This window comes from Cylas formicarius, unplaced genomic scaffold, assembly GCF_029955315.1.
Source record: "Cylas formicarius isolate icCylForm1 unplaced genomic scaffold, icCylForm1.1 PGA_scaffold_7__23_contigs__length_41026272, whole genome shotgun sequence".
In the NCBI taxonomy this organism is placed as follows: domain Eukaryota; kingdom Metazoa; phylum Arthropoda; class Insecta; order Coleoptera; family Brentidae; genus Cylas; species Cylas formicarius.
Genome location: NW_026844352.1, coordinates 14,332,834 through 14,357,701, shown reverse-complemented (window position 1 = coordinate 14,357,701; position 24,868 = coordinate 14,332,834). Strand labels below are relative to the sequence as shown.

Genomic DNA, 24,868 nt, shown 5'->3' with positions numbered 1-24,868 from the left:
CTTATTATTGACAATAATATTTCAAGCTTTTTTATGCGTTTCTCTGAATCTCATTCCGCTAGGTAGTTAGCCTAACTAGTAACCTATTTTGGTAACACAGCTAGCTTCGTATAGTCTGTCTCAATCTTCGTCCTGTTGGATTTAGAATGGCCAGCTATGCCTTTCTTTCTGTTTGTGGCAGTGTTGAATAATTATTTTTACTCTACGTTTCGAAAAAGTTATTTTACGAGAATATAACAATGTCACGTCGAGATCATTTGTTGCTTGTTGCAAAACAGGTTGCGAAAAATGTGTATGAAACTTTAAAATCAGTAAAGGACTTATTACACAAGAGGCTTTAAAAGAAATCTGTCTACTTACAAAAACGTCACTATCGTCGATAAGGTATATTATTAATAGTGGATAATTGACGAAAAGGAATAAACGTAGTGCTTGTCACTCATCATATAGCCATTAGTAATCAGGATCTAATAAGAAGGAAAATATATTGTCTTTATCAAAGCGAAGTTGTTCCTACCTTGGATAAACTGAAAACTAAGATGGAAGATGTAACCGATATAACTGTAAGTCGTGACACCCTGCATAGAGTTGTGTGTAAAACAGGATTTAAGTATCGAAATATAGACAAAAGGCAACTAGTAATAGAATCACATAAATTACCCACTTGGAGACAATAAGTTAAAAGATATAGATTAGAGAAGAGATCAATAATTTGCCTTGATGAAACATAGTTCGATACACATCACACTATCCAAAGGATGGGTTGATTCCATTCAAAATTGTCAGACGAAATCACCTTCCAATAAAGGAAATCGCAGCATCATAATACACGCTAGGTCAAAACCTCTGAGAGTCCGTCCCTAATGTTCTCTCCTTTAATACCTACTGGACCCGAGTTTTATTGTCGTCGGCAAGTAACTTCCATAATTGCGGGCAAAAGTCAGCAGGATAAAGATTGAGACAGACTATAACAACTATCAAAAAATATGATTTCGTGAACATTTACTTGACGTTTACGGTACGTCCATGGTTTCTGCCCCCGCTTCTTAATATTTGATGTTGCGTTTTTTACACATCTCGGCGAGAAGTCGGTTTAAAAGGCCGGAGGAAATCATCGACGGACTTATTTTCCAACATGTCCGAGAGGAAAGGGCTGTTCCGTTTTGCGAGACTGAGCATGATTGCAGCCTGCATGTGGAATCTGGATTTACCGGCATTTTCCAAATTTACTAAGTTAATGTATCAAACGTATTCCGTTGTTCTACCAGCATTAGTGTTTCTGGTACCCGTCTTGATGATTGCCAATTTTCCTAGTCTGTTGCTAACGGATCCAAATTCTGGTAAAAAGTTTAATGTTAAGTGCTAATCAGTTAACGGTAATGTCGATTTTAGCCATCGAAGTAACACCTAAGATGCTCTACTGCGCGGTTTTAGTTATTAAAACGTTTTCCTACCAGTCCAGCAGATGTAGGTACTTACTAACCGCAGCAATGGAAGAAGAATCGCGCTTATATTTCATAAACGACGACGAGGTCGTTAGAATTTACGAAGAACACATCAGATACTGCCGCATATTCTTTAAATTTTTTTGCATTTCCACGATGCTGCCAGTCTCGACCGAGTGTGAAATCGGTAGATACTAGATGCAACAGTGACTTAGCAAATATATACCGATGCTGTTGTAGCGATTATCAAAAGCTATAAGTTTTCCCAAAATCTTGATGCGGTGGGAGACAAACCCATGCCGCTCGTGTCCTGGTATCCTTTCGACAAGAACAGGCACCACATTTGGGTCATGGCCCATCAGTTCATATCTATTATAGTCACCGGTTGTTACGTCTTGTCGGTTTACGTTTATTACACTTCGATAATGATTTACGTGCGGAGTCGATTACTAATACTGCAGCACTATTTCAGAAACTACGACCAGTACCAACTAGATGGTGAGTCGACGACGTTGGAAACGCTGAAAGTGTTGTGTGCAAAACACCAAGACCTAATTAAGTAACTACTATAAAAATATATGACCTTCTGAAGCATTCTAACGATGTGATTTTAGTTATATAAATGACGTCAATCGATCAGTTAAAATGACGGTGTTTTTGGAATATAGTGTCATTTCCATATTACTCGCTACTATATTGTACCAACTCGTGGAAGTAAGTGACGTTTAACGTTTAATAAGCATTTTACATTTTAACAAAATAACTTTTAAGATTAAGATAATTTAGTACGAGCATATTTTGAAATGTATTCAAAGAAAACTTGGAACATTATTTATAATTCATTACATAAACAATAGCATAGTCACCAAAAATGATGACATATTCGGTTTGTTTAGGTTGTAGTGGAGAGCTTGTATCCCCAAAAAATATTTTGGACTTTAAACCACAACAACAGTGAAACCCCGACTGAAAAATAAATTACAGTCATGGGCCAAATCTGGAGAATAGAGAAATACAACAGGAATTTATCAATACACCAATAATTTTTCGAAGTAACTGTAATATTATTTACAAATCTTCTAGATTCCTCCTGCGTTGACTTGCTGACGCTTTGCCGGTCATCCTGTTAGCTGATTCAGAACTTAATTGAAACTGGTCCTCATTCTTCTCTCTAACCGCTTATATACTGTTTGAGGGGGGCGGAGCGTATGAATGATTTCCTTAATGGTGGTTCTCGGATTTTTCATCGTTAGAAGAATTCGGAGATGTTGAGATATTTTTGGGCAAGTGATAAATCTGGTTTTGAAGTTATATTTCTTAAGAACTTTTGACATGTGGTCAGTGATGTTTTGAATGGTGGCAAGTGTGAGGTTGCTTTGTGCCTCATTGTCTTTGGTAGGTTATGGTGGTTAATGTCGAAATTATTAGAGAGAAGAGCAGTGACTCGGATTGAGACAGTTTTCTGGCTCTGTAAACAAGAGCGTTGATAACCGAAGATTTTTGGGTCGGATGGTGATGTGACAATGCGTTTAGGTATCGATCTCTATTAGGTCTGATTTTAAATTAATAAGAATATCTGGGAATGGGAGATTATTATTAATTTCTAATTCAATGGTAAAGCGTATGTTAGGGTGTTTAGAGTTTAAATTGGAAGAAGTTGGAACCTTTTGCAAGAACTGAATTTTCCGTCTCAGAGAGTTGGTACGATACATCTACCACAGTGTTAAGTAGTTAAGAAGTGTTTGATTGTTTCACTAGTGTTGACGTTAGTTTTTCAAATGTTTGCATGTGATTCCGGGTAGAAGATGAACGTAGATTTTCAACTTTGTAATCAATTTCTATGTATAGAGAGAAAAGTTTTATTGATTGATTTAAGTGATGCATTCTTTCTCGAAGTAAAGCAAAACGAGATTTAAGAACAATTTTATAAGCAGATGAAATATTTAAATTAAATTAAAGATTACGTTACGGTCTCTACAACATAACAAAAAATCCAGTGTACAGAGTCATTTTCACTAGGTGATCTTCTAACTTTCTAACTTTGCGCTTGAAGTATTCTTCTCCATAAGGGATTGTTCATTATTCAAACTTGCTAATGTTTCGCCAGTTCAGTTGGCTCTGAAGAATATGCTTTGAAAAATTTCTTGAGGCGATAAATCTTCTATTAGAATTCAATCACGGCAAGTTGAAGAGTAAAATCCACTGGATATTTGATCTTTATCAATCAGCACCAGTACTATATTAACAAACTGTCACAACACATCCTAAGTAGTTGGGATATTAATATACGTTTTTTTAAAATAACGTGTGAAATTTTGAATTTTGCTTTAGGGTCAGGACATGTCGTTCAACCTGATCTTCGCGTTTGTCGTAAGCGCCCAGTTGATGTTTCTGGCTTGGACGACCGATGAAATCACGACGGAGGTAATTGATCTGATACCAGTGGATCGATCAATTCGAATGTTTCTGTTTACAGAGTGTCAATTTGGCAACTGCCCTTTACGAAAGCAAATGGTACGAACAATCGCAAGCCTGCAAAATATTGATCGCGATCATGATGATGGGATGTCGTAAACCGCTCAGTATTAGCATTGGACCGTTTGGACCCATGACTATGGTGTCGGCCATGTCGGTGAGTATCGACAGTGATTGTGGACCGTGTATAATTTTTACAAAAATACAAAACTAAATATGTTTCTTTGCATTTGCGGTTATTAAATTTATACTCTAGCAAGTTGATAGTTGATAAAACAGTTTGCTCAATATTAAAATTCCAACATTTTCTCAAAACGTTCAACAGTTTTTTCCTACAAAATTATTAATTAGTAATAATAATAATAACATAATAATAATATTTATTTGGCTGCAAAATAATATAGAAGGTATTACAAATTTTCCTAGCCTTATGGCTACAAAAGAGGAGTTGAAAACATTTGCAAAAAGTTCAAGATCAATCCCTAGACATTGATATTATATCCGATCCTATACAATCGACAAATGAAAAAGTTTTCTACTAAAATAAAAAAAATATGTATAAAAAAAATAAATAAAAGAACAAGCAACAAATCCCGTTCTGCTCAGTATCGCTTGCTATAGATAATCGTTCTCGAGAAAGTATTTTGTATAGAGACGTTTAAATAAGTTTGATCTTAAGTATTTTAATTAATCCGGAACTCCTTTTTACAGCTAATAGATCTTAACCACTTTGTTTCCTCAAGTTTATAATAAACACGATTTTTGGACCCTTTTCACAGAAATTAAAGTGTCTTAAACCAACGAATCCGTCAACCTTAATGACTTTGACAACAACTTTCTGTTTCGATAAACATTTTTAGATTGTTAACATGACGTTTAAAACGAACATTGATGTCGAAACCTAGTCCCAAATTTCTTGAATTTTGAATTTTTAAGCGAAAAGTATCTTAAATAACTCACTCGTTTATTAAGAACTCGCTCTGCTGCGCTCCGCTCGTGTCAAATAAACTCGTGAGTCAAATGCCATTTAGCGTACTTGTTGCATAATATACTATAATCTATCAAAATGACTTTTATTTGAGATAATTGCATAACAAATATTCAAGAGACCAATTAATTGTACCGTTGACTGGCGCAGTTTAGTTTATAATTAGCTACTGTATTGAACCAGTGCGTGGCACAATAGTTCACAACCAAATTTAAAAAGAAGTAGAAAAAAGAGAAAAAATGTCTATAGCAAATTCTGTAGATCTATATTTAATGTGAAACGTATTCGAATTTAAATTTAACAGGTTAATACCGAAACATGGCACTCGCGCCTAAACACTATTCGTTCCCGAATCGAGGACGGAGTATCGGGATTATTTATAGTCTTTATTAAAAAAGTACAGAAATGTAGTCTTCTACGAGACTTCATCCTAAGCCACTCAATTTGTTTATAAAAATTAGAAATATGATCATATTTTCTTAAGCCATACACCACAAAGCGTACACAATGATTTTGAATTTTTTGAATTCTACACTCGTTTTCATTATCTCAAGAAAAACCATATAGAAAATTACAACAACTAAAATTTGAAACAAGATTTTTTTCTAAACTTTTGACCTAAAATTGATCTATTACTATATCCTAAATCCTAGTATTACTATTACTATATCCTAAATCCTAGTTCGCTATCTAAGCAAATAAATAAGTTCTTAGCATCATTAACGAAGTTAAGCACTGTGCCATGAACTACAGTATGATTAAAAGAATGAAATTCATCTTATTTTTATTACCAAAAAGTACCAATTTGTCCGCAGATGACACAGTATCCTTGAACTTAAAGTATGGAATTTTGTTACTGAGATAATTACGTAATAGGTCAATCAATCAAATATAAAATTGCCAGTAACAACTTTTCGTTTAACCTATTGAAGGATTTAAAATAATAAGGAATAAAAGAATATTAGGGCCGTCGCTTCACTTTAATCAGCGGCTCTAATTATGTTCTCTGTGATGTTTAGTAATGCGGTCGCACAACCCAACCCTTGTCTAAAACCTGATTGCCTTAAAGGAAGTATATTATAATTTTTCAAGGAAACTTCCACATGCTACCGTAAAACTATTTACAGAACTTCTGGATTCCTACTGCGTCGGTTGTTGTTGAATCGAACTTGCTGACGTTTCGCCAATCATCCTGCTGGTTTCTTCAGAGCTTAACTGGAAGTGGTTTCACCAATTATCTGAAACTAGTTTCAGTTAAACCCTGAAACCGTTTTCAGTTAAACATTGAAGAAGCCAACAAGATAATTGGCGAAATGCCAGGAAGTTCGACTCAACAACAACTTTTGTAAATAGTAAGTATACCATTATATTTATGCAGATGCCCTCTAATCTGAAAATTCATTATTTTTCAATGATCATTAATAATACTGGTGGTGTACTAATCGGTCTTCCACTTCTGCGAAAACAGTGTGTATGTAACAAATAGGAATTGGCAACATTAGTCAGAAAGGGGAACAATTTAAAAGGACCATATTAATATTTAATTCATCTTCTCCTGATGCAAGGGTTTTTGTTTTTGATTGTTACTTCTTTTAAAGGTGATAATACCTCAAAAATATTTGCCAAAATGAAATTAGGATTTTATCTTTATATCGGTAATTTCGATACGAAATTATGCAACAAGTTCCTACAATCTGCCCATATCCATATCAGGCGTTTTTCTTCTCTTTATTTTGATATTTTCTTGCGATTTGATGACGACTTTTTCAATAGTAAGAGTTTGAGTTGTTAACTGTACGAGGGTAGTTCAATAAATCTCTATAAAATCCAAGAGATAGCGATCGTGGTATCGGAAATAAATGTTTGACATTAAATACCATTCCTAACTAGTCAGTTGTTAAAGTTTCGGCTGTATCCAGATAACCATGGTTGGTGGACAAGGGTTTACGTTTAATGAGCAAGTAATCGAAAAACAGCTGCCTAGTTTGAGGAGCTTTCAAAATACTACTTTTTAAACAGCTCAAAAACATATATAAAAATGCTTAGGAAAATATATAAAGACGAAAGGTGGGAAAATTTAAAAAATGTCCAACAAAATATTTCCTTATTTTTCCGAGGAACTTATTGAACAACCCTCGTATATATGCACTGCATTGTCATTAGCTGCAAATCACCTCTACCAAGATGAAAGAATTAGTCAACATTCGCTCAAATAAAATGTATATAGTGGTCTTATAGTTGTTATCGCGTTTTACCAGATAGATACTAGTTTTCGGTAACATAATTAATTTCATTTTAGCGGCTTAAAATTGCTTATTCCTACATGTCGGTGATGACCTCCTGATGGGACTAAAATAGCAACAATAGTACATCGTTGCCATGCCGGAAAATTGGCCGACGAAAAATTTGAAGTGGAAACTTCCTAAGGCATCACTTATTAAGCTCGCCTTGTTGAATTTTTTCTGTTTATCATGTCGTATTGTTTATGTTTACACTGCATCTTAATAAATTGTTTTTTGTAAATTGGTAGGTGAGAATTATTTCCTTAATGTTTATAATAGTTAGCCATCAATTATATCAAAGCTGGCTTAGTTAACTATGTACTAATGCAAAATTGCAAAACAAAAAATATTAAATTAAGTTTTACTTTATTTATTGCTTGAAATGTTTCCCACCGACTTCCATATACGTTCTAAGACGGTTTTTAAAGGATTGGACAGTATTCGCTAGCATTTCATTACTAATATTTTGAAAAGCCCTCTGTTTCATGTCTTCTTTTGTTGCGGGGCAGTTTTATATATATCTCCACAGAAAATAGTGTATCTCTGTTAGATCAGGAGATCTAGGTGGCTCTCTAATCGGACCACCTCTACTTATTCACCGTTGAGGAAATAAATTATTTAAGTAGTTTGTAACTTGATGGGCATGGTGTGCAGGAGCTCCATCATGAAAGACCCACATTCTTTACCTCACTTCGTTTGGAATAGTTCGTAACACATTTTGCAATTTCTGCTCTAAAAAGTCTAAGTAAACTTGCTCACTCACTGTATTTTCAAAAAAAAAAAGAAGCCTTACAACGTTATTTCCTATTATACCACTCCAAACATTTAAAGACCATTTTTTCTAACTGTGTGTCATCATAACAAGGGGTCTGTTGTTAGCAAAATAGTGAAAATTATGCCTATTAACTCAACCGTTTTTATGGAATATCGATTCTTCCTTAAATAATATTCGAAAAAATCATCTAGCTCAAAATTTCTTTCTGGTGCCCATTCACAAAATGTTGATCTAATTTGATAATCATCTTCATTGTGTTCTTGATGAAGTTGCACATGGTAAGGATGCAGCTTACTTTTTCGCAAAATATCCACTGAATTCTTAGAAATTATTAAGTCTTGGGACATTTGACGTACACTTACATGTTGGTTTTCTGTCTCTTGACTCTTTCGTTCTTTTCATAAACACCATCTCCAGTTCGAGTAAAACTATTCATCAAATTCTCAAGACTTCTTTTAGAGGGCCGTCTTTTATTGGAATACTGTTGTTTGTAAATTATCGTATTTAATAATGCATTCTTCTCGCTCGATCCCAGTACGAAAATCATGTCGACCATTTTTTACTTCGAAAAATTCATGGTTGAATTGCAAGTTAAGCAACTAACACCAAATTTATTGAGAAAGCTACAAAATTGACAGGTTCCAAATAATTTACTACAACTTACATTTGCATACGCGAACTGACAACAAGGGCTTCAAGAAAGGCAGAATTTATAAATTTCTAGAAAGAATAAAAACATTTTTTTCAGAAAATTAAAAATATACCCATATTTTATGTTCGGTTACGTAACAAATTTGTGTATAAATTTGCTGGTTCCAATCTGTAATTCCAAGACCACTCTGGCTCCCCGAATACGAAATAAAATGACCGTAATCATGCCCTGACTTACCCCAAATTTCCTTGTGGAGGATGCAATGGGTTGAAAGGACTGCACTGCACTGTTCTACCGGAGGGTTCGACTCTTGAGGGTGTTGCACACTGCTTTTCAAGACTGGTGTTTTCAAATTTCCGACTCGCAATGCGCAATGTTTTTCGATTCCGGCAGAACAAGACGGAGTATACAATTGTCAAGGCATGTATATACGCACAAAATAACAATAATTAAACTATATCCATACCATATACCACCCAACGTAAACAAAAAAATCATTCGTAAAGTTAAATAAAAGTAAGATAAAAAAAAGGAAAAGAATATAAAAGTATATGGAGACAGAACATTCCGCCCTCCCTGAAAATACCTGAGGGATCGGAAGGTCATTTTCTGAATCAGATCGCTAGAGGAAGAGGACAAAGCTTAACTAGAGGTCGGTTAATAAAACCCTTTGCCGTCCTTACGGTTGCTACTCGTGCAATATTATCTGCGCCGGGATGCAGTTCTACTATGTGACCTAATGCCCAGTTTAATGGAGAGGTCTGTTCATCTTTGATTAAGACCATAGTATTGGAGTCAACGGACGCATTGTGGTCGGTCCACTTTGCCCGTTGTTGCAGTGTATGTAGATAGTCTTTGTGCCACCGACGCCAAAAGTCGCGATGCAAAAGTTGCCATCTAGATAACAAATTCAATTTTAAATGAATTGTATCGGGATTTGGAATAACCGACAGGGGCCCTAAGGATAAAAAATGGCCCGGCGTCAACGCGGTCAAGTCGCTTGGGTCCGTACTAACCGGGCATAAGGGTCTAGAGTTCAAGATAACTTCGACTTGAGTCGTGCAAGTGTAAAGCTCCTCAAAGGTAAGAATTTGTTCACCGATGACACGCAGTAAATGTGTTTTCGTCGATTTAATGTGACTTTCCCATAGGCCCCCCAAATGGGCTGCAGAAGGAGGGTTGAAATGCCATCGGATTGACTCGTGTATAGCTACTTGAGCATAGATTTCTTTAAGATATTTTGAGGCGGCAACAAAATTAGTGCCGTTGTCCGAGTAAACGTTACTGACGCAGCCTACCGTGCTACGAAACGTCGAAATGCACGCCCATGTTTTCAAAAGCTTTGGCTTGTGAAACCCGAAATTTTGGCAAGTTTCCCAGAAGGGGCTGAAAAGGCGTCGGGTGCGTGCGCCAGCAAGTGATACAACGCGAAATTATTTTGCGTATAAGTTTCTCAGCCCCATAAATCCAGTAATTTTGAAAAAGCAGAAAGAGTGTGGTTTTTACGCCGGTATGCATATATTTCTCGTGCAGATCCTTAATAAGTAAATCTGTAAACCGAGAATTTATGGGTAAGAGAATCGGATATTTTTGATCGTAATCTAGTTCTGAATTACATAGACGTCCGCCAACACGAAAAATATCATTTTGATCTAAGAACGGATTGAGCTTCCTGAAAACTTTAGGTAGACGCTTACCTTTTTTGAGGAGTGAAATTTCGTTATCAAAATAGCTATGTTGAATATGTTTAACAAAGGTGTTAGTTGCGCTTTGTAATTCGAAAAAGAGTAGCCATGCAGGAGCAGTGAGAACTTTTGGTTCGTAAAATGTTTTGGAACGAATATTATGTGTAAATCTTAGAACGTAGCCAGAAACCCGAATAAGTTTTCTAGGATTGGAAATGTTGTTTAACATAGTGTCTAAAAAATGTGGTATTATCGTCGACGCGAGTACAATTCTGCGCTCTTCTTCGAAAGCTTCGGAAGGGGTTTCGATTTTAATTTTAGTAAATTCCCAGAATTATTGCGAGGCGCGAAGAAATGCGGCTCCCTGCCACCAAAGGGTACATTGTATTAAATCCGAGGGAAGTAAACCACGTGACCCGTTATCCGCGGCGTTGAATTCGGACGGGACGTGGTTCCAGTCGCAAGCAGCAATTTTTTCTTGAATATAAGTCATCCAGTTGGCCACGAAAGTTTTCCACCCGAAAGAAGCACTTTTTATCCACGAAAGGGCAACGGTACTATCCGTAAAGGTGATGACATTTTGGAAAATTATCTTATTAGCAAAAGAGCGTTGTACAAAATACATTAATTTGGCAAGTAATACCGCAGAACAAAGTTCTAATCTTGGAAGGCTAATTCTCTTAACAGGCGCTACTTTCGACTTTGCGCACATAAAGTACGATTTGGAGGTACCGTCCTGGTTCGAAACGCGAAAAAATATAGTGGCGCACATGCCTCGCTTAGACGCGTCGCAGAAGCCAACAATTTGACAAAAAATGGAATTCGAAAGGTCAATCGAACGGGGGGTATTTTAAAATCCGAAAACAAATTAAGCTCGCTGACGAATGTTTTCCATTCTAAAATAATGTCCGCGGGTGCAAGCTCATCCCAATCCAATTTCAATTGCCACAAGTATTGAATTAGAGTTTTTGCCAGAAATGTGACCGAGGTAAGCATACCTAGTGGATCATAACATCTAGCAAGTGTACTAAGTAAATTTCTTTTGGTACATAATTTAGAAGTGCAAGTAAAGGAGTAAAAAAAAAGGTCTGTTTGCGGATCCCACCGCAAACCTAGTATTTTTAACGGAGTATCATTCTCCAAATCGAGGGAAAAGTCGCGAATCCGTAAGTGGGTTTCTGGTAAATCCCCGGCGGAGCAGTTCTATTAGCTGGTTTTTCATAAGCGAAAGTTGCTCTAAATTTGGACAAGAAACCGCACAATCATCTATATAAACCGACTCATTTATAATCTTAGAAGCGAGGGGTAGGTCGTAATAATCATCAGCTAATTGTAACAGCGTTCGAATTTCCAAGTACGGAGAGCAATTTATCCCAAGAGTTACGGTTTGTAATCCGTAATCTGACACCGGATCCTCGGGATTAAAACGCCATAAAATTACTTGGTATTTCCTTTGACTTGATTCAATATTTTTCATGAGATGCATTTTGGAAATATCAGTGACAAAACAATATTTATGTAGTCGAAAATTAAGCAGAATGGTTACCAAATCGCGTTGTAACTTAGGAACGGTGTATAACACCTGATTTAGACTTGGCTTATTGGTTGCATGGCAATGGAATCTTCTTTTATAACCGCGTGATGCCCGATATAAAAATATTCGTGCAGGTGTTCCTCGCTGGGGCGCGAAACCGGACGCATATGGCTAAATATTCCTCCATGATCTCGGAATAGGTATGGTACGTTACGTAGCAACCGCTTTTCCAAAGAGTAAAACCGCTTAACGGTGAGAGCTCGGGTGTCTCCAATATCCGGAGATGTGATTCGGAATGGAAAAGAAACTGTATATCTACCGTTCGTATCGCGGGTAGTTGTATTTACATAGTATTTTTCGCAATAAATATCTGAAGGTGGCTTTTGAAGCACATTGGAAATTTCCTCGGTTTCCCAGAATTTTTGTAGGGCATTATTTAGGTCGGTATTTGACACCGTAGTAAAATACGCGGATATGGTTTTAGAATTGGATGGGCCGGCATCTAAAGGCATTTTACCGACTAAGGTCCAACCGAAAACTGTATTTAAGCAAGTAGGGACATTAGGTCCAAAGTAAAGACGGCCGTCCTGTAAGAGAGATCCATAAATTTCAGCACCAATAAGAAGCTGTACTTCGGATTGAGTATACCATTGAGGATCAGTGAGCTTTAGTCCTTTTAAAAACTCCAAAGAATTTGGATCAAACGACATGTTTGGAAATTTGTTACAAATTTGATTGACTACAACAGTTTCTACATGATACGTGTGTGATTTGCTGGCAAGAGGCGCAATTTCGCACATTTCGACATACTCATACTTTCTAATCCGTTAATACTTATTGAAATATTATATTTAGAAAGACCCAGGTTTGTAGCGCACCTTGTAAGAAATGAGGTCTGAGCACCCGAATCCAGAATAGCGCGAATTGGATGCCAATTTCCATGAACGTCACGAATATGTAATAACGCGGTCGAAAGCAGGGTATCGTGATCATTTAGTGCCATACCGACAGTGACATTTCTGTTTAGAGTCAGTTCGTTTGATTCCTGCATACTCCGAGACTCCGAATCGGGTGATCCGGGGGAGGGGAAGGGTTGCCTTTTAAACATGAAAGGCTATGATGATTGTAGCCGCAATGTCTGCATCTTGTCTGTGAAGAACATTGGGCCATGACATGTAAGTTTGCCAAGCAATTAGTGCAACCTTTGTTATTTTTAATGAAATTAACGCGTTCGTGCACCGGTTGAGTCAAAAAGGGACCGCATCTGTATATCAAATGACCTTTCTTGCACCAAAAACATGTGTTCTGTTTTAACGATAAAGGTCGTTGGCTTTTATTTGTAAAAAAGGCGTTAGTATGTTTACGAGGGGATCGCGTAAAGTTCGAATGATTGGATTTCGGCGGTACATTTTGTTTTAATGATAACTCGAGCGACCCTAACGCGGTGCAGTGCTGTTCAAGAAAATTATAAATGTCACCGTACGTCGGCATTTCATTAGATGAATGCTTTTGTTCAAACAGTTTACTCGTGACTGGATCTAAGCGGTCCAGTAAAATATTTGACATAATAAAACAGCACTGCGACGTCAAGTAATCCATGTTTTGTAAGCAGTCTAAGTTATCTTTAAAGGTATCTAAAAGCCTACGGAGGCTAATGACTTCATCACTCGAAAGGCGCGGAGAATGTTCTATAGCTTTCCAATAAGAAACAGCACGCAAGCGTTTATTGTCATACGTATTTATTAACGCGTCATAGGCCGTAGTATAATTCTCACCAACTAATTTAATATTTTTTATTAAATTTAAAGCCGGCCCCTTTAAGACAGTACGCAGATATTTAAACTTTTCAATATCGGAACATCCCCGTGAATGTATTATCGCATTATATATTTCAATGAATGAGGGAAACTCCTCGATGTCTCCGGAAAAAACTAGAGACGTTTAGTTTGGGCAAAGAATATTCTTGTTCTGGTACAATTATAGTTTGATTGTGTTCCCTGCTTTGGGTTAAATGAACCGTTTCTGTTTCGAATAAATCAAAATAAGTGGACTCGATTTCTACGCATCTCTTTAAGAAATTGATTTGAATGTTATGCTCCTCCGCAAGAGCCTCGAAATCGTCTGCAAGTAGAGAGATTACCGCAAGGTGATGTTTTTCAAAATTCTTGCTACATGAATGCAACTTTTTAAAATTAATTTTAAATTTGGAGTGAGAGGCAGGGTTCGTTTTGGCGTGATTAGCCGAGGATTCGATCAGGTCCAACTGATTAATCACGGTTTGACGCAATTTTTCTTTCTTTCTCATCTGCAGGAGGCATGGTAAAAGTAGTAGGATTATGATTCGTAAATAGCGAAACAAACACCAAATTTATTAGGTACATTTGGAAGCGCCCCCGTATTGTACACTCAATGGTCGCGTTTGGGATGGCTTCCAAACAATAAGTTCTAATGTTTATGCATTCGTAAAAAAAAAATAATAATAATAATTGAGAATTCAAAGTAAATTATTGAATTTGGCAAGCACCGTGTTGACCGGCAGGTGAGACAAAAAAAATGGATTTCGCCGGAGCGAGTTCGCGGTTATTTTTTGTCGTCTTTGGAACGAGCAAGACAACCTACATACACGTGCAAATAGCAGAAATCTAGATGTATTTTTTGATTTAGAATCGGTCGTTTCCCAATTTGTATATTGAGAGTTTATGACACCATTTTCTAGTGCGCATACGAAGGCATAGTAGTGTATTGAAGAAATAAGTAATAACCTAGGATGTGCTTTGGAAAAGTAAAATGAATAAAAGAAAAAATATTCTTGAGTAAATAAGCAATTATGAAATGACTTAAGAGTAAGGGTTCGGCTCACAGAGGATCGGGCTCGAAGGACCAATATTTTATGTTCGGTTACGCAACAAATTTGTGTATAAATTTGCTGGTTCCAATTTGTAATTCCAAGATCACTCTGGTTCCCCGAATACGAAATAAAATGACCGTAATCATGCCCTGACTTACCCCAAATTTTCTTGTGGAGGATGCAATGTGTTGAAAGGACTGCACTGCACGGTTCTACCGGAGGGTTCGACTCTTGAGGGTGTTGCTTTTCAAAACAGGTGTTTTCAAATTTCCGACTCGCAACGCGCAATGTTTTTCGATTCCGGCATGGCCGCTCGCGAAATGTCGGAGGTAGGTAAAAATGGAGTAACAAAAAATGTATATATAAAAGAAGGAAAGGTTGCCCGGGAATAAAGGAGGGAGAACAAGACGGAGTATACAGTTGTCAAGGCATGTATATACGCACAAAATAATAATATTTAAACTATATCCCGAAACCCAAAGCACTTCCCAAAGTGAATAAATACCACTCAACGTAAACAAAAAAAATCATTCGTAAAATTAAATAAAAGTAAGATTAAAAAGAAAAAGAAATACAAAAGCATATGGAGACAGAACAACCCATTTATTATTATTTCTCTTGGCTTATGGCGATATTTCCTCCTAATTCCTAAAGTTTTCGGAATCTTGTTCGTCAAAATGTGTATACCTCCAAAAATACTAAATTTAGGTACCTATTGGGGATAAAATGAAACAGTAGTAATAAAACTAATTAAGTATAACGTACGTATATTTTCCATTCGGACTGACCCTGCATAAACGATTCGAACTAACTCCGAGACAAGCATAGGATTGGAAAATAGTGATTTGATTTTACTACTTTACAAGTTTGTGCGCATAATGGAATTACAGTTGTCGGAAGTAGCGGCAACTTACCAGAGAGAAATCAACATTAAAGCTGCAGATAACTACTTAAAAACCTACATTCTTGGAGTCAAAGTAGGTTTTTCTTCTTCATTTTAAACAGATTTCAGTGAAAATCGGCTCTTCCGGCACATATCGTATCTATAACCGCATCAAAACGTCGATACCTGCTTAAACTATAATTTTTTTATCCAAACAGTTACCTTTTCATGTTAATATCAATATATAATAATTGATAGTCGTAGCAATAATTGAACGGACAGATTTTCCTTATTCTGCAGCCGACGTTGTTATGTTTCCGCCCTACGAACGAGGATTTAGGTCAGGAAGAGGAAGTTTCCCCAGATAACTTATCCTTTGCAAAGCTAAGGGCGGCAGCTGTAATACAAATTCCTTATCAAGACTTGAAAGACGACAATATTCCCTTGGCCCGACTAGTTTTTAAGTCGCCAAAACCTGTTCCAAAATTGTCAAAAGAGCATAATTGGACTAAGAGGCTGAATTTAAAAACACCAATGAAAACTCCCCGGTGTCCCTATTTTTTAAAACGTTTTTGATTTACTGATTAAGAAACCAATCCTTATGCGGTTGTGAAAAACCCGTAATGATCCAGAAATGAAGTGTTTCGTTGCCATTTTGATTTTGAGCGGATATGAATGTGTATGTATCCAAGACGTAGAATGTTTTCAGAACAGAATTTAGATGTCAAAAATATTTTGGTTTCTTCTGCAATTCGAGAGAGAGATTTGATCATATTATGAGCTTCTTTCATATGGTAGATAACAATTATTTGGATCCTGGTGATAGATAGTTCTTAAAAATTAAAAACCACCTCAGTTCAATTCGTATTGTTTCAATGATCTTTAATCCTGTCGGATGGTGTAACGGTATTCGGTATCTTAGTTCCGCAATCATTTATAATAAGATTATATAACGAAAATATGGATGAGGTCGCTCCATGTCTCAGGTGGGAGGTCTGATGAATAGAATAGAATAGAAAAGAAATACGATATATAGGAAAAGAATACGAACATAGTAATATGGCTGCCAACACTGCGCCATTTTGACAATTTCAGTTTAAATGTGGCATGTTTTCGGTAGTCTCAGCCGCTTCTAGCCAAAAACGAGTTAAATATGTGAACGCTGTGTATGCACATCATTTTCACAATATTGTCTATAGCCCTATAGCCCAACTCTGTATCATAAAATGTAAATAGTCAATGTCAATTTAATTACACCTTTTGTATAAAAATAACACATAACTTAAAATGAAAAAAAACGACAACAAATTGAGCAACAAACAAGATATCTGATATTTGGAAAGCTGAAAGCTCGCTCACACAAAATAAAATATTAATGTCCCATAATCAAAAACTATAGGCATAATAGATGTACGGATTTGTGTTTAGATTTATACACGACAACGATTTTCAGTGGCGCAGTGCCAGGTGAAAAATCTGAAAAACGGTAGTTACTTTTTGAAGAGCTATTTGCTTTCTCATTATGTATTTTTAATAACAGAAACCTCAAATTTGAGTTTTGATGTACGCTCCATATTGAAATGTAACATTTTGACTCAAACCAATTATAAAAAATGGATGGTGGTAGAGATCCCAAGTAACGAATAACAGTTTGTCAAGCTGAATATAAAAACCAATTTTGTCAAGCTTTGATAAAATGATACCATCACCATCACAATCACTAAACTAAATTGTGCCAAGCTTGCTAAATTTGCTCATAAAACCTGCTGATTAAGGAACAGTTGATTTCTTCTAGACAACGCGGGGTAAAACCTATAGATTTAATATTAACATTAGACAAACTAACCACATGACCAAAAAAATACCAGGGGAGCAAATTTGTATATAAATCAGACTAGAATCGAGCTAGTCTGATTATGTAACTATGATAAATTCGTGAGATAGTTTTCAGGAGATTCGGTGCCGAATTGGAAAGGCCAAAAGTGCCTTCCTTGAAGATGGACTCGATGTTCAAGAGTCATGACCTCACATTTACTTAAATGCTATATGAAGTAGAAATTTAAGCCTTGAACGAAGAGAGCACATCAAAACTGCAAGCTTGGATTAACATAAGAAACTTAAAGAAGTGTGAAAGAGGATTAATAGAAATCCAGAACTAATCAACATGAGTAACAAACGACAGTGTATTCTGCAGGAAAATATAGAAGGAAAACGAACCCGTGGACGCAGAAGTATTTCCTGGCTCACCAACTTTAGTTCGGGAAAACCACGACCCAATTTTTTCAACAAAATTATCATAGTCCTAATAAACAAAAACGTCGGAAACGAACAGGGACCCTAAGAAGAATAAATGCAAGAGGGTAGAATAAGGTGTAAACCGACACCTCGAAGACTTATCCGAAGTTATACTATGGTCGTAAATGCCCTATAGTAAAAGCAGCTAAAATAAAGCCACAATCTCGCACTATCAAGGAATCCGAAATCATATTGTTTTTTTATTGCTTCACAGGATCTTTAGAAAATTCTTTTTACTATGATGGAAGGACAGGATCTATTGAAATTATTACGCAACTGTGAGTCGACGGACGCTTATGAAGTAAAGCTCTAATCTTCTTTGGTGTATTTATAGGAGAGATATTACTTATCGATCTCATAACAGACACCACGTCCGGAATGCTATAGTTAGTACCGCCACATGGCAACAAGAAAGAAGTATTTCGCGTTACTGAGGTTGCTGATGATGGCGGTGGGCATTTGGAGATTGCACGAAGAACGATTTTCCAACTTAAAGAGAAGATTTTATAAGTTTTATTCCGTGACTTTTTATTTGGTTTACACGTCGGCGATAATATCTTTAAGTTTCGATTTGCCCACTCTATTCAAAACAGACACAGCAGTAGGTAAGAGCGTAGATAAAAACATGGTATTGTCGAAACAATTGTCATGTAAAAATATATCATTTCGCGAAAATCTGAACTTTTAGTTCTTATTTATTTTGATAAATGGATTTTCATCAAGTAAAAGACACCTCAGTTCAATCTTTTCCTAATAATAAAATCTTTATTTTCAGCGATGGAAAACACGGGAAGGATTATATTTTGCGCGGTGAACATTTTCAAAATCATTAAGTGCCGTTCGAACGATGTGCTCAGATTACTTGAGATCGCGTTGAATCTGGATTTGGAGATTTCCAACAGAGTCGATCCCGAAGTTAAAAAGATTCACGACTGGCACGTGACTTATTGCAACGTATTGGTATTACTGATGGTAACATTGGCTATTTTAATAGGCGTTACCATTGGTGTAATGGGTAAGAACGTTCATCGCGGTAAAATGTTTTCACAAGTATATGGTGTTGGCTTATTGAATCCGATAAAATTGCCTGTGGCGATTGTGCAAAACTTAGCAATGAACATGCAAAAGATGTGGTGCAGGGTCGGACTGCAGAAATAAAAGGATAATACTGGCTTATAACGTTTATAATTCATGGAAGTTAAACAATAAAAATTAAAAATTTACTTATGCTGACTTAGTATCTATTAACACTATGTTTATGTTTATATTATTGCATTCTGTGTCGCAGTCACTATCTCAGCTTAAATTAATTAGAAGTGACAGAATAATTTCGTAACATAATGCGTAATTTTAGTTGGCGCCACATGTGCTCTATAGAATATATAATATAGCTATATAGAACTATATGTCATATTTCCATTTGCTAAAGAGTGGCAAAAAAATCTACTTTTATATGCGAAATGAGTGGCAAAATTTTAAAAACTCATTTCTGCAACCTCATGTTATGATAGCGCGCATTATCCATTACTATAACGCTATTAGGAATGTTAGGTAGAAGACAATTCTTGAACCATTATTCAGTTGCAACTTCATCCCATTTGAAACCGTTTTCTGACCCGGCAGTTGAAATTGTTGTTATTCTTTTCCTTTCGTTAGACTAGGCTGTTGTTCTACAACTTCCAGAAGAATCGGACCATCAAACCATGTCCAATCAGAGTAAATGATTGAATGACTCCTAGAACGATATGTCCTTTATTACCGCTGTTATATACTCATGCTGTTATATACTAATTTTTAGAATGCTTGGGATTCCATACGGACTTAGCTCTTATCTATTTTATGATATTCGAAGGCCATTGTGGGGACAAAGCTTCCCAAAGTTTAATAATTCCACAGCTTATTTGGGTCTCTTCATAATAAAATAATTATGCATGCTCATAATTATAGAGATGGGTAGATAATTGAGATATTAATCAAGTAAATAAATACTTTCATAGAAGTAAGAATAATATGAAAATAGATAAATTGTAACTAGCCGAAAACAAAATTCGGTACAAAGATATTTATTCAAATTTTCAGTCGCATGAGGCTCATTTTCCAACATTCTGAAATTGCTTTTAATTTAAAGTAAATGTTGTCATTTTTTTTCTAAAAGACGTCTTTTCGAATTTTCTTGAATCGTAGCAGACTGGTTACATACCTAGGTGGAATTTGTTGGAAGTGGTCTTCAAAAAAATCAGCAATCATGTTTTCAGTCCGTTTCTATTGAAATGCTACTAAGCCAGCATCGTGGAACATGTTGCTATGAAAGCTTTCCTCTTGCTTTTTAAATTTCTATCCTGCCTTGTTTTACCAACGGTATAACCTTCATTTATTCACGAACCGGTACGAACCCGGCAGTTAACTAAGGAGAAAGCCCACATCACCTTGTTTTGTATGGCGAGGAATGGAAACATCATTCTCCAGATTCCATCTCACTTTACTAATCCAATCTGTATATTGTTGGCTGGTCAACGTCGGTCATATTCGAACATATTTCAATTATTTTTGCAAAATTTTTACTTCTGGTGGGGAGGAGCTTTGAACACATCGAGAATAGTAATTTTGTCATTTTTAAAAAACGAAATTTACTAATCGGTTTCTAAGCAACAAATTCAGAAACACCAACCATTTTTAAGAACGATCTTTCCCAACAACTGCCGGAAAATAAGTATTATTAAAATTGTATATATTAGGGCACCTATCTATCTACTTGTCACTGTCTCATTGGTTTCAAAGTTATGGGAAAATGGTAACTATAAACGTTGTAAAGATTAATGATAATACATACCTTAACGTAATAGCTTTTTCGATATTTTAATTAAAAAAAAAAACTAGTTTTCACACTTGGATGAAAATTACGATAGTGCCATTATTTTTGAAGGTAAATCACTCATATTTGATATTAGTGTTGTTCGTAGATTATGAAAAATGTATATGTATGCTACATGCTAAATTGAAACATCTCTATTTTCTTAAATGGCACACCATATATATCAAATATGTTATATAAGTACTTTTAATGCTTTGCATTTTAACTTTTCCAATATATACCCTTCTTTCAAAGATTGTTGCTGTAATATTAGTTGGCGATGACAAAATTATTATCCAACCGGGCTCTGTTAAAATTAAAAAATGAACAGCAGAAAGAAGTTTGTTGGAACAGTAGATAAAACAACAAGCAACAAACAATTATGATGAAATTAACTGCCAATTTTTAAATTCACAGAAAAAGTAAATTTTATTATTATAAATTAACTTGTCTTATTTTTAATTATTATTATGGCTCAATAAATGTTCAAAAATACGCCCTATTACCTGGATATACATGTTTGGTCTCTTCATGTTTCTTGGACGTTCCTGAGAACAAACGGTGTTATTCTCCTGCACGCTTCCCGAATCCTACTTCGCATATCTTCTGGTGTTGTAGGGGGATTCACATGAACACGATCTTTAAAATATCTCCACAAAAAGAAATCTGGGGGTGTTAAATCACATAATCGGGGGTGCCATCTATTGAATCCACCTCTACCGATCCATTTCTGTGGCTTATGATTATTTAAAAATTCTCGAATATCTCGATGGTAATGCTCCTCCTTTATTTAGCTAAAACCACATTTGGTGGATTTCAATGTTATCAATTTCTTAAAGAAGTTGACGTAAATCATTCTGCAAAATGTTTAGTGGTTATCTGTTCGTAAAAAAAATGGTCCAATAACTTTAAAGTGTTTTATTCCATACCACACATTAAGCGATTTGAAGTATGTAGTATGGTTTTGGTTTTGCACTTCCCGTACCCAGAAAATAATATTTTAGAGAAAGCATTTGGATCAAACACTATTGCTTCAGTTATAACGGTACAGAAGTTTACCTTTTGGTCAAAATCGCGGTCTAGAAGTTCTGGGTATAATTCCATATGGATGGGATAATATTTGTGTTTTCTAGCATTTGACGGCTACTGACCTGGGGATTATCTTGCACTTCAAGTAAAATTTTCGCCTTGTAAAGTTTAACTGCCAACCAAATATGTTTTCCGCCTTAACCAGTATCTAAATAATATCAAGTAATTCAACTTTAGGAAAATACATACTTAGTTTTTTTTTTAATTTACTGACACTACAATAAATTTTATGAGTTGTCAGGCAAAAATTTGACAATGTCATTTTGTCTTGGCCTACTAATTTTATAGCAATAGTCTTAGACAGAAAGAAAGATAAAGGAAAAGTTAAAATAAATCACAAAGTATTAAAAAAAGATATAGACATAGACATGACATAAAAGTTGTAGGTTTCTATAAGATGTTTCAGAAAAAATATTAATATATATTGTGAATCATTTAAGAAAATATATTCGTTTATTTTGAACACCCTGTAGCATCTAATTCAAATTCCTGCATATATCCTTTACATCATCTTAGAATGATGCTAATATCATATATGAGTGATCTACTATTAAAAACAATTGAACAAATTCTAAACATAATCTATTTTGAAAAATCTATGCTTTTTTGAGCCACCCTATATACTTGAAAATAATTTTAAAGTATGCATCCTCATTCATTGCAACTTTTGTATTTCTCGTAACTTACAATCCTGAAATGGAATACTTCAAGCCCCAATAAGTTTTACAGTTCAATGGTAATTTATAACTCTCTCGCTCTAAAAAACTAATAAAAAGCAGAGCAGACCGTTAAGTTCTCTGTTAAGTGAAATAAAAAACTTATATAAGTACGCATTTTTATTTACTTAGTATCTTTTAAAATAATCATTTTAGTCCGGCCCCATGCTACTAATAATGTAAATTTATGAGTTCGCGTGGCAACCCTTTTTAATTGCAATAATTGGTTGAAAACCATTTATCTATGGAAGCACTACACTATGCTATGCTATGCTATACCATACTATACTCTACCATACCATACCATTCCATAGCATACCATACCACATCATACCACACCATACCATACCAACCATACCATACCATACTATACTATACTATACCAGACTAGACTAGACTAAACTATACTATATTATACTATTCTAGTATATATTATACTATACCCTACCATACTATTATTCTAAATGGAGTATTGTGATGTAGGTGATTTGGAATCCGTATTTGCGGTGCAGTTTCCGAGAAACAACGCGACGGAAAATTTTTTCCCGTTGTATTATTGGTATCCTTTCGACAAAAATAAACATTACACCTTCGTAATGATGGATCAAAATATTCGTCCGACATTGGTGACGTTTTCGCTCGGTGTCGTTAGCGCCTATATTAACGGTCTAATATTCTTCTTGAGGGCTCAGTTGAAGTTGTTGCAATACAGTTTTAGAAATTTTGACGGCCACGATACCACCGGAAACAGAGAGCGTACAGATTTCTTGTTGAAACGGCTATGTGTTAAACATCAGGATTTAATTAGGTAAGTGACATTAAAAGCGGACGTAAAATCATATCACAATCTATTAGTTGGTGCAATGAATCTAAAGTTAAAGAGAATAAAAAAAGATAACCACACACACACGACATGAAAAAATTAAAAGATCATATCGTAGCTTCATAAGTAAAAGAGGACCTAGAGAAAAAATAAAAGAAAAAGAAGTCAATGCGGATATAGATACAGAATTAAAAAATTTTAATACAGTAATAAACTTTACCATCTACGTCAATACATTTTCCATTACACTATCTTCAATGCAACTGAACTTAAACAAAACTTCTCCGCAGGGTTTAAGTCTGAACTGCTAGGTGGTCATACAAATCCACTTGTACTATAAAACTTTCTCAACTAATGAGAAGAATCAGAATAAAATTTAAACACTCTGTATCTTTGAAACCAGCTATATCATGATAGTTTAGAATGTCCATTCTTTATGAACTACCTTGTATATTTATATAGTATGCCGGGTCTCCCAGTATCAGTCAATCAAGAGACATTTTGGAGTTTCTGAAAAGGTCGGCAAAATTATTTTTTGTCAGAAATTGTCAGCTGATAGCAAGGGAAAAAGTTGCAATCGCATCACTTGCAGCACTATTGATAGCCAATGAAAAACCTTTTTTAACCAGTTAGATATACACATTTGTTTCAGATAATCCCCACCATTGAACTTTTAGATATATAGCAAAGAGCGTTAAATAAATAAAATTTGAATATGTCAGCTTTAAAATTCTAACTATGGTTATTATTAGAACATTTTTTGGAAAACCGGGTTTCAGGGGTTTACTGGGACGCCCGGTATTACTTATATTTTTTAAGCAATTATGTTGTACATCACACAAAAACATACTTATTATAATTTATTTTTAGCTACATTGAAGCATTTAATAACTCTATGAAAAATGTAATTTTCTTGGAATACATGGTTTCATCAGTTACGCTTGCAACTCTAATTTTTCAATTGATCTTGGTAAGGGAGTTACGTAATGTATATGTACATATACAATGCATGTGTTGCAATTAAAAAAAACTAGATATAAAACATCTAGAGATAATTGTAGCCATTTTGCGCAGAAGCTTTGCTAAATACATTTAAAAATAAAAGTTAAAACGTAAGAAATAGGTTAGAAAATTTAAACTAATTAACATCCTACTTTTAATTAGTCTTGTATTTATTTTTCTATTATTATCACATTTATCGTACATGCAGATTTTAACGGCGTTTTGGCATCTGGCAATAAAATTGATTTTAAAAAGATTGATTCACGGTGTTGACTAAAAGCCAAAATTTTAGTAGAATATCGCAAGGTCATTGGTCAAAAGCGAGATTTTAAATCTCGCACATGGACATGTTAAATGGGCCTATACCAAGTGTCACGGAAGATTTTCCTCATTTATTGACCTAATATTATGGGAAGTAGTAGGAGGAAGAGCATTTGCATACATTGAAACTCAAGGTAGCGACGTGGAAATGAGTTGCAATGGAACGATTGACCGTTAAACAAGGGCAACAATCATTCCTTCTTA

At 35.3% G+C, this 24,868-nt stretch overlaps 1 protein-coding gene and 1 long non-coding RNA gene across 3 annotated transcripts in view; one reads left to right on the top strand and one right to left on the bottom strand.

Annotated features, from left to right (window-relative positions):
- Nucleotides 1-24,868, bottom strand: part of LOC132705590 (uncharacterized) — an 87,105-nt gene that overhangs the window by 17,369 nt on the left and 44,868 nt on the right. The window lies entirely within an intron of this gene.
- Nucleotides 923-7,534, top strand: LOC132704892 (odorant receptor 67c-like). 2 transcript variants are annotated; one of them, XM_060675203.1, is made up of 7 exons: nt 924-1,340; nt 1,393-1,632; nt 1,686-2,004; nt 2,060-2,159; nt 3,777-3,869; nt 3,922-4,077; nt 7,208-7,534. In XM_060675203.1, the coding sequence occupies exons 1-7, from the start codon at nt 1,136-1,138 to the stop codon at nt 7,250-7,252; spliced, it is 1,158 nt and encodes a 385-aa protein (XP_060531186.1). In that variant the 5' UTR covers nt 924-1,135; the 3' UTR covers nt 7,253-7,534. The 2 variants fall into 2 exon arrangements, with proteins under 2 accessions (XP_060531187.1, XP_060531186.1); XM_060675204.1 differs by lacking the exons at nt 3,777-3,869; nt 3,922-4,077; nt 7,208-7,534 and adding an exon at nt 2,342-2,723 and having other exon boundaries at nt 923-1,340.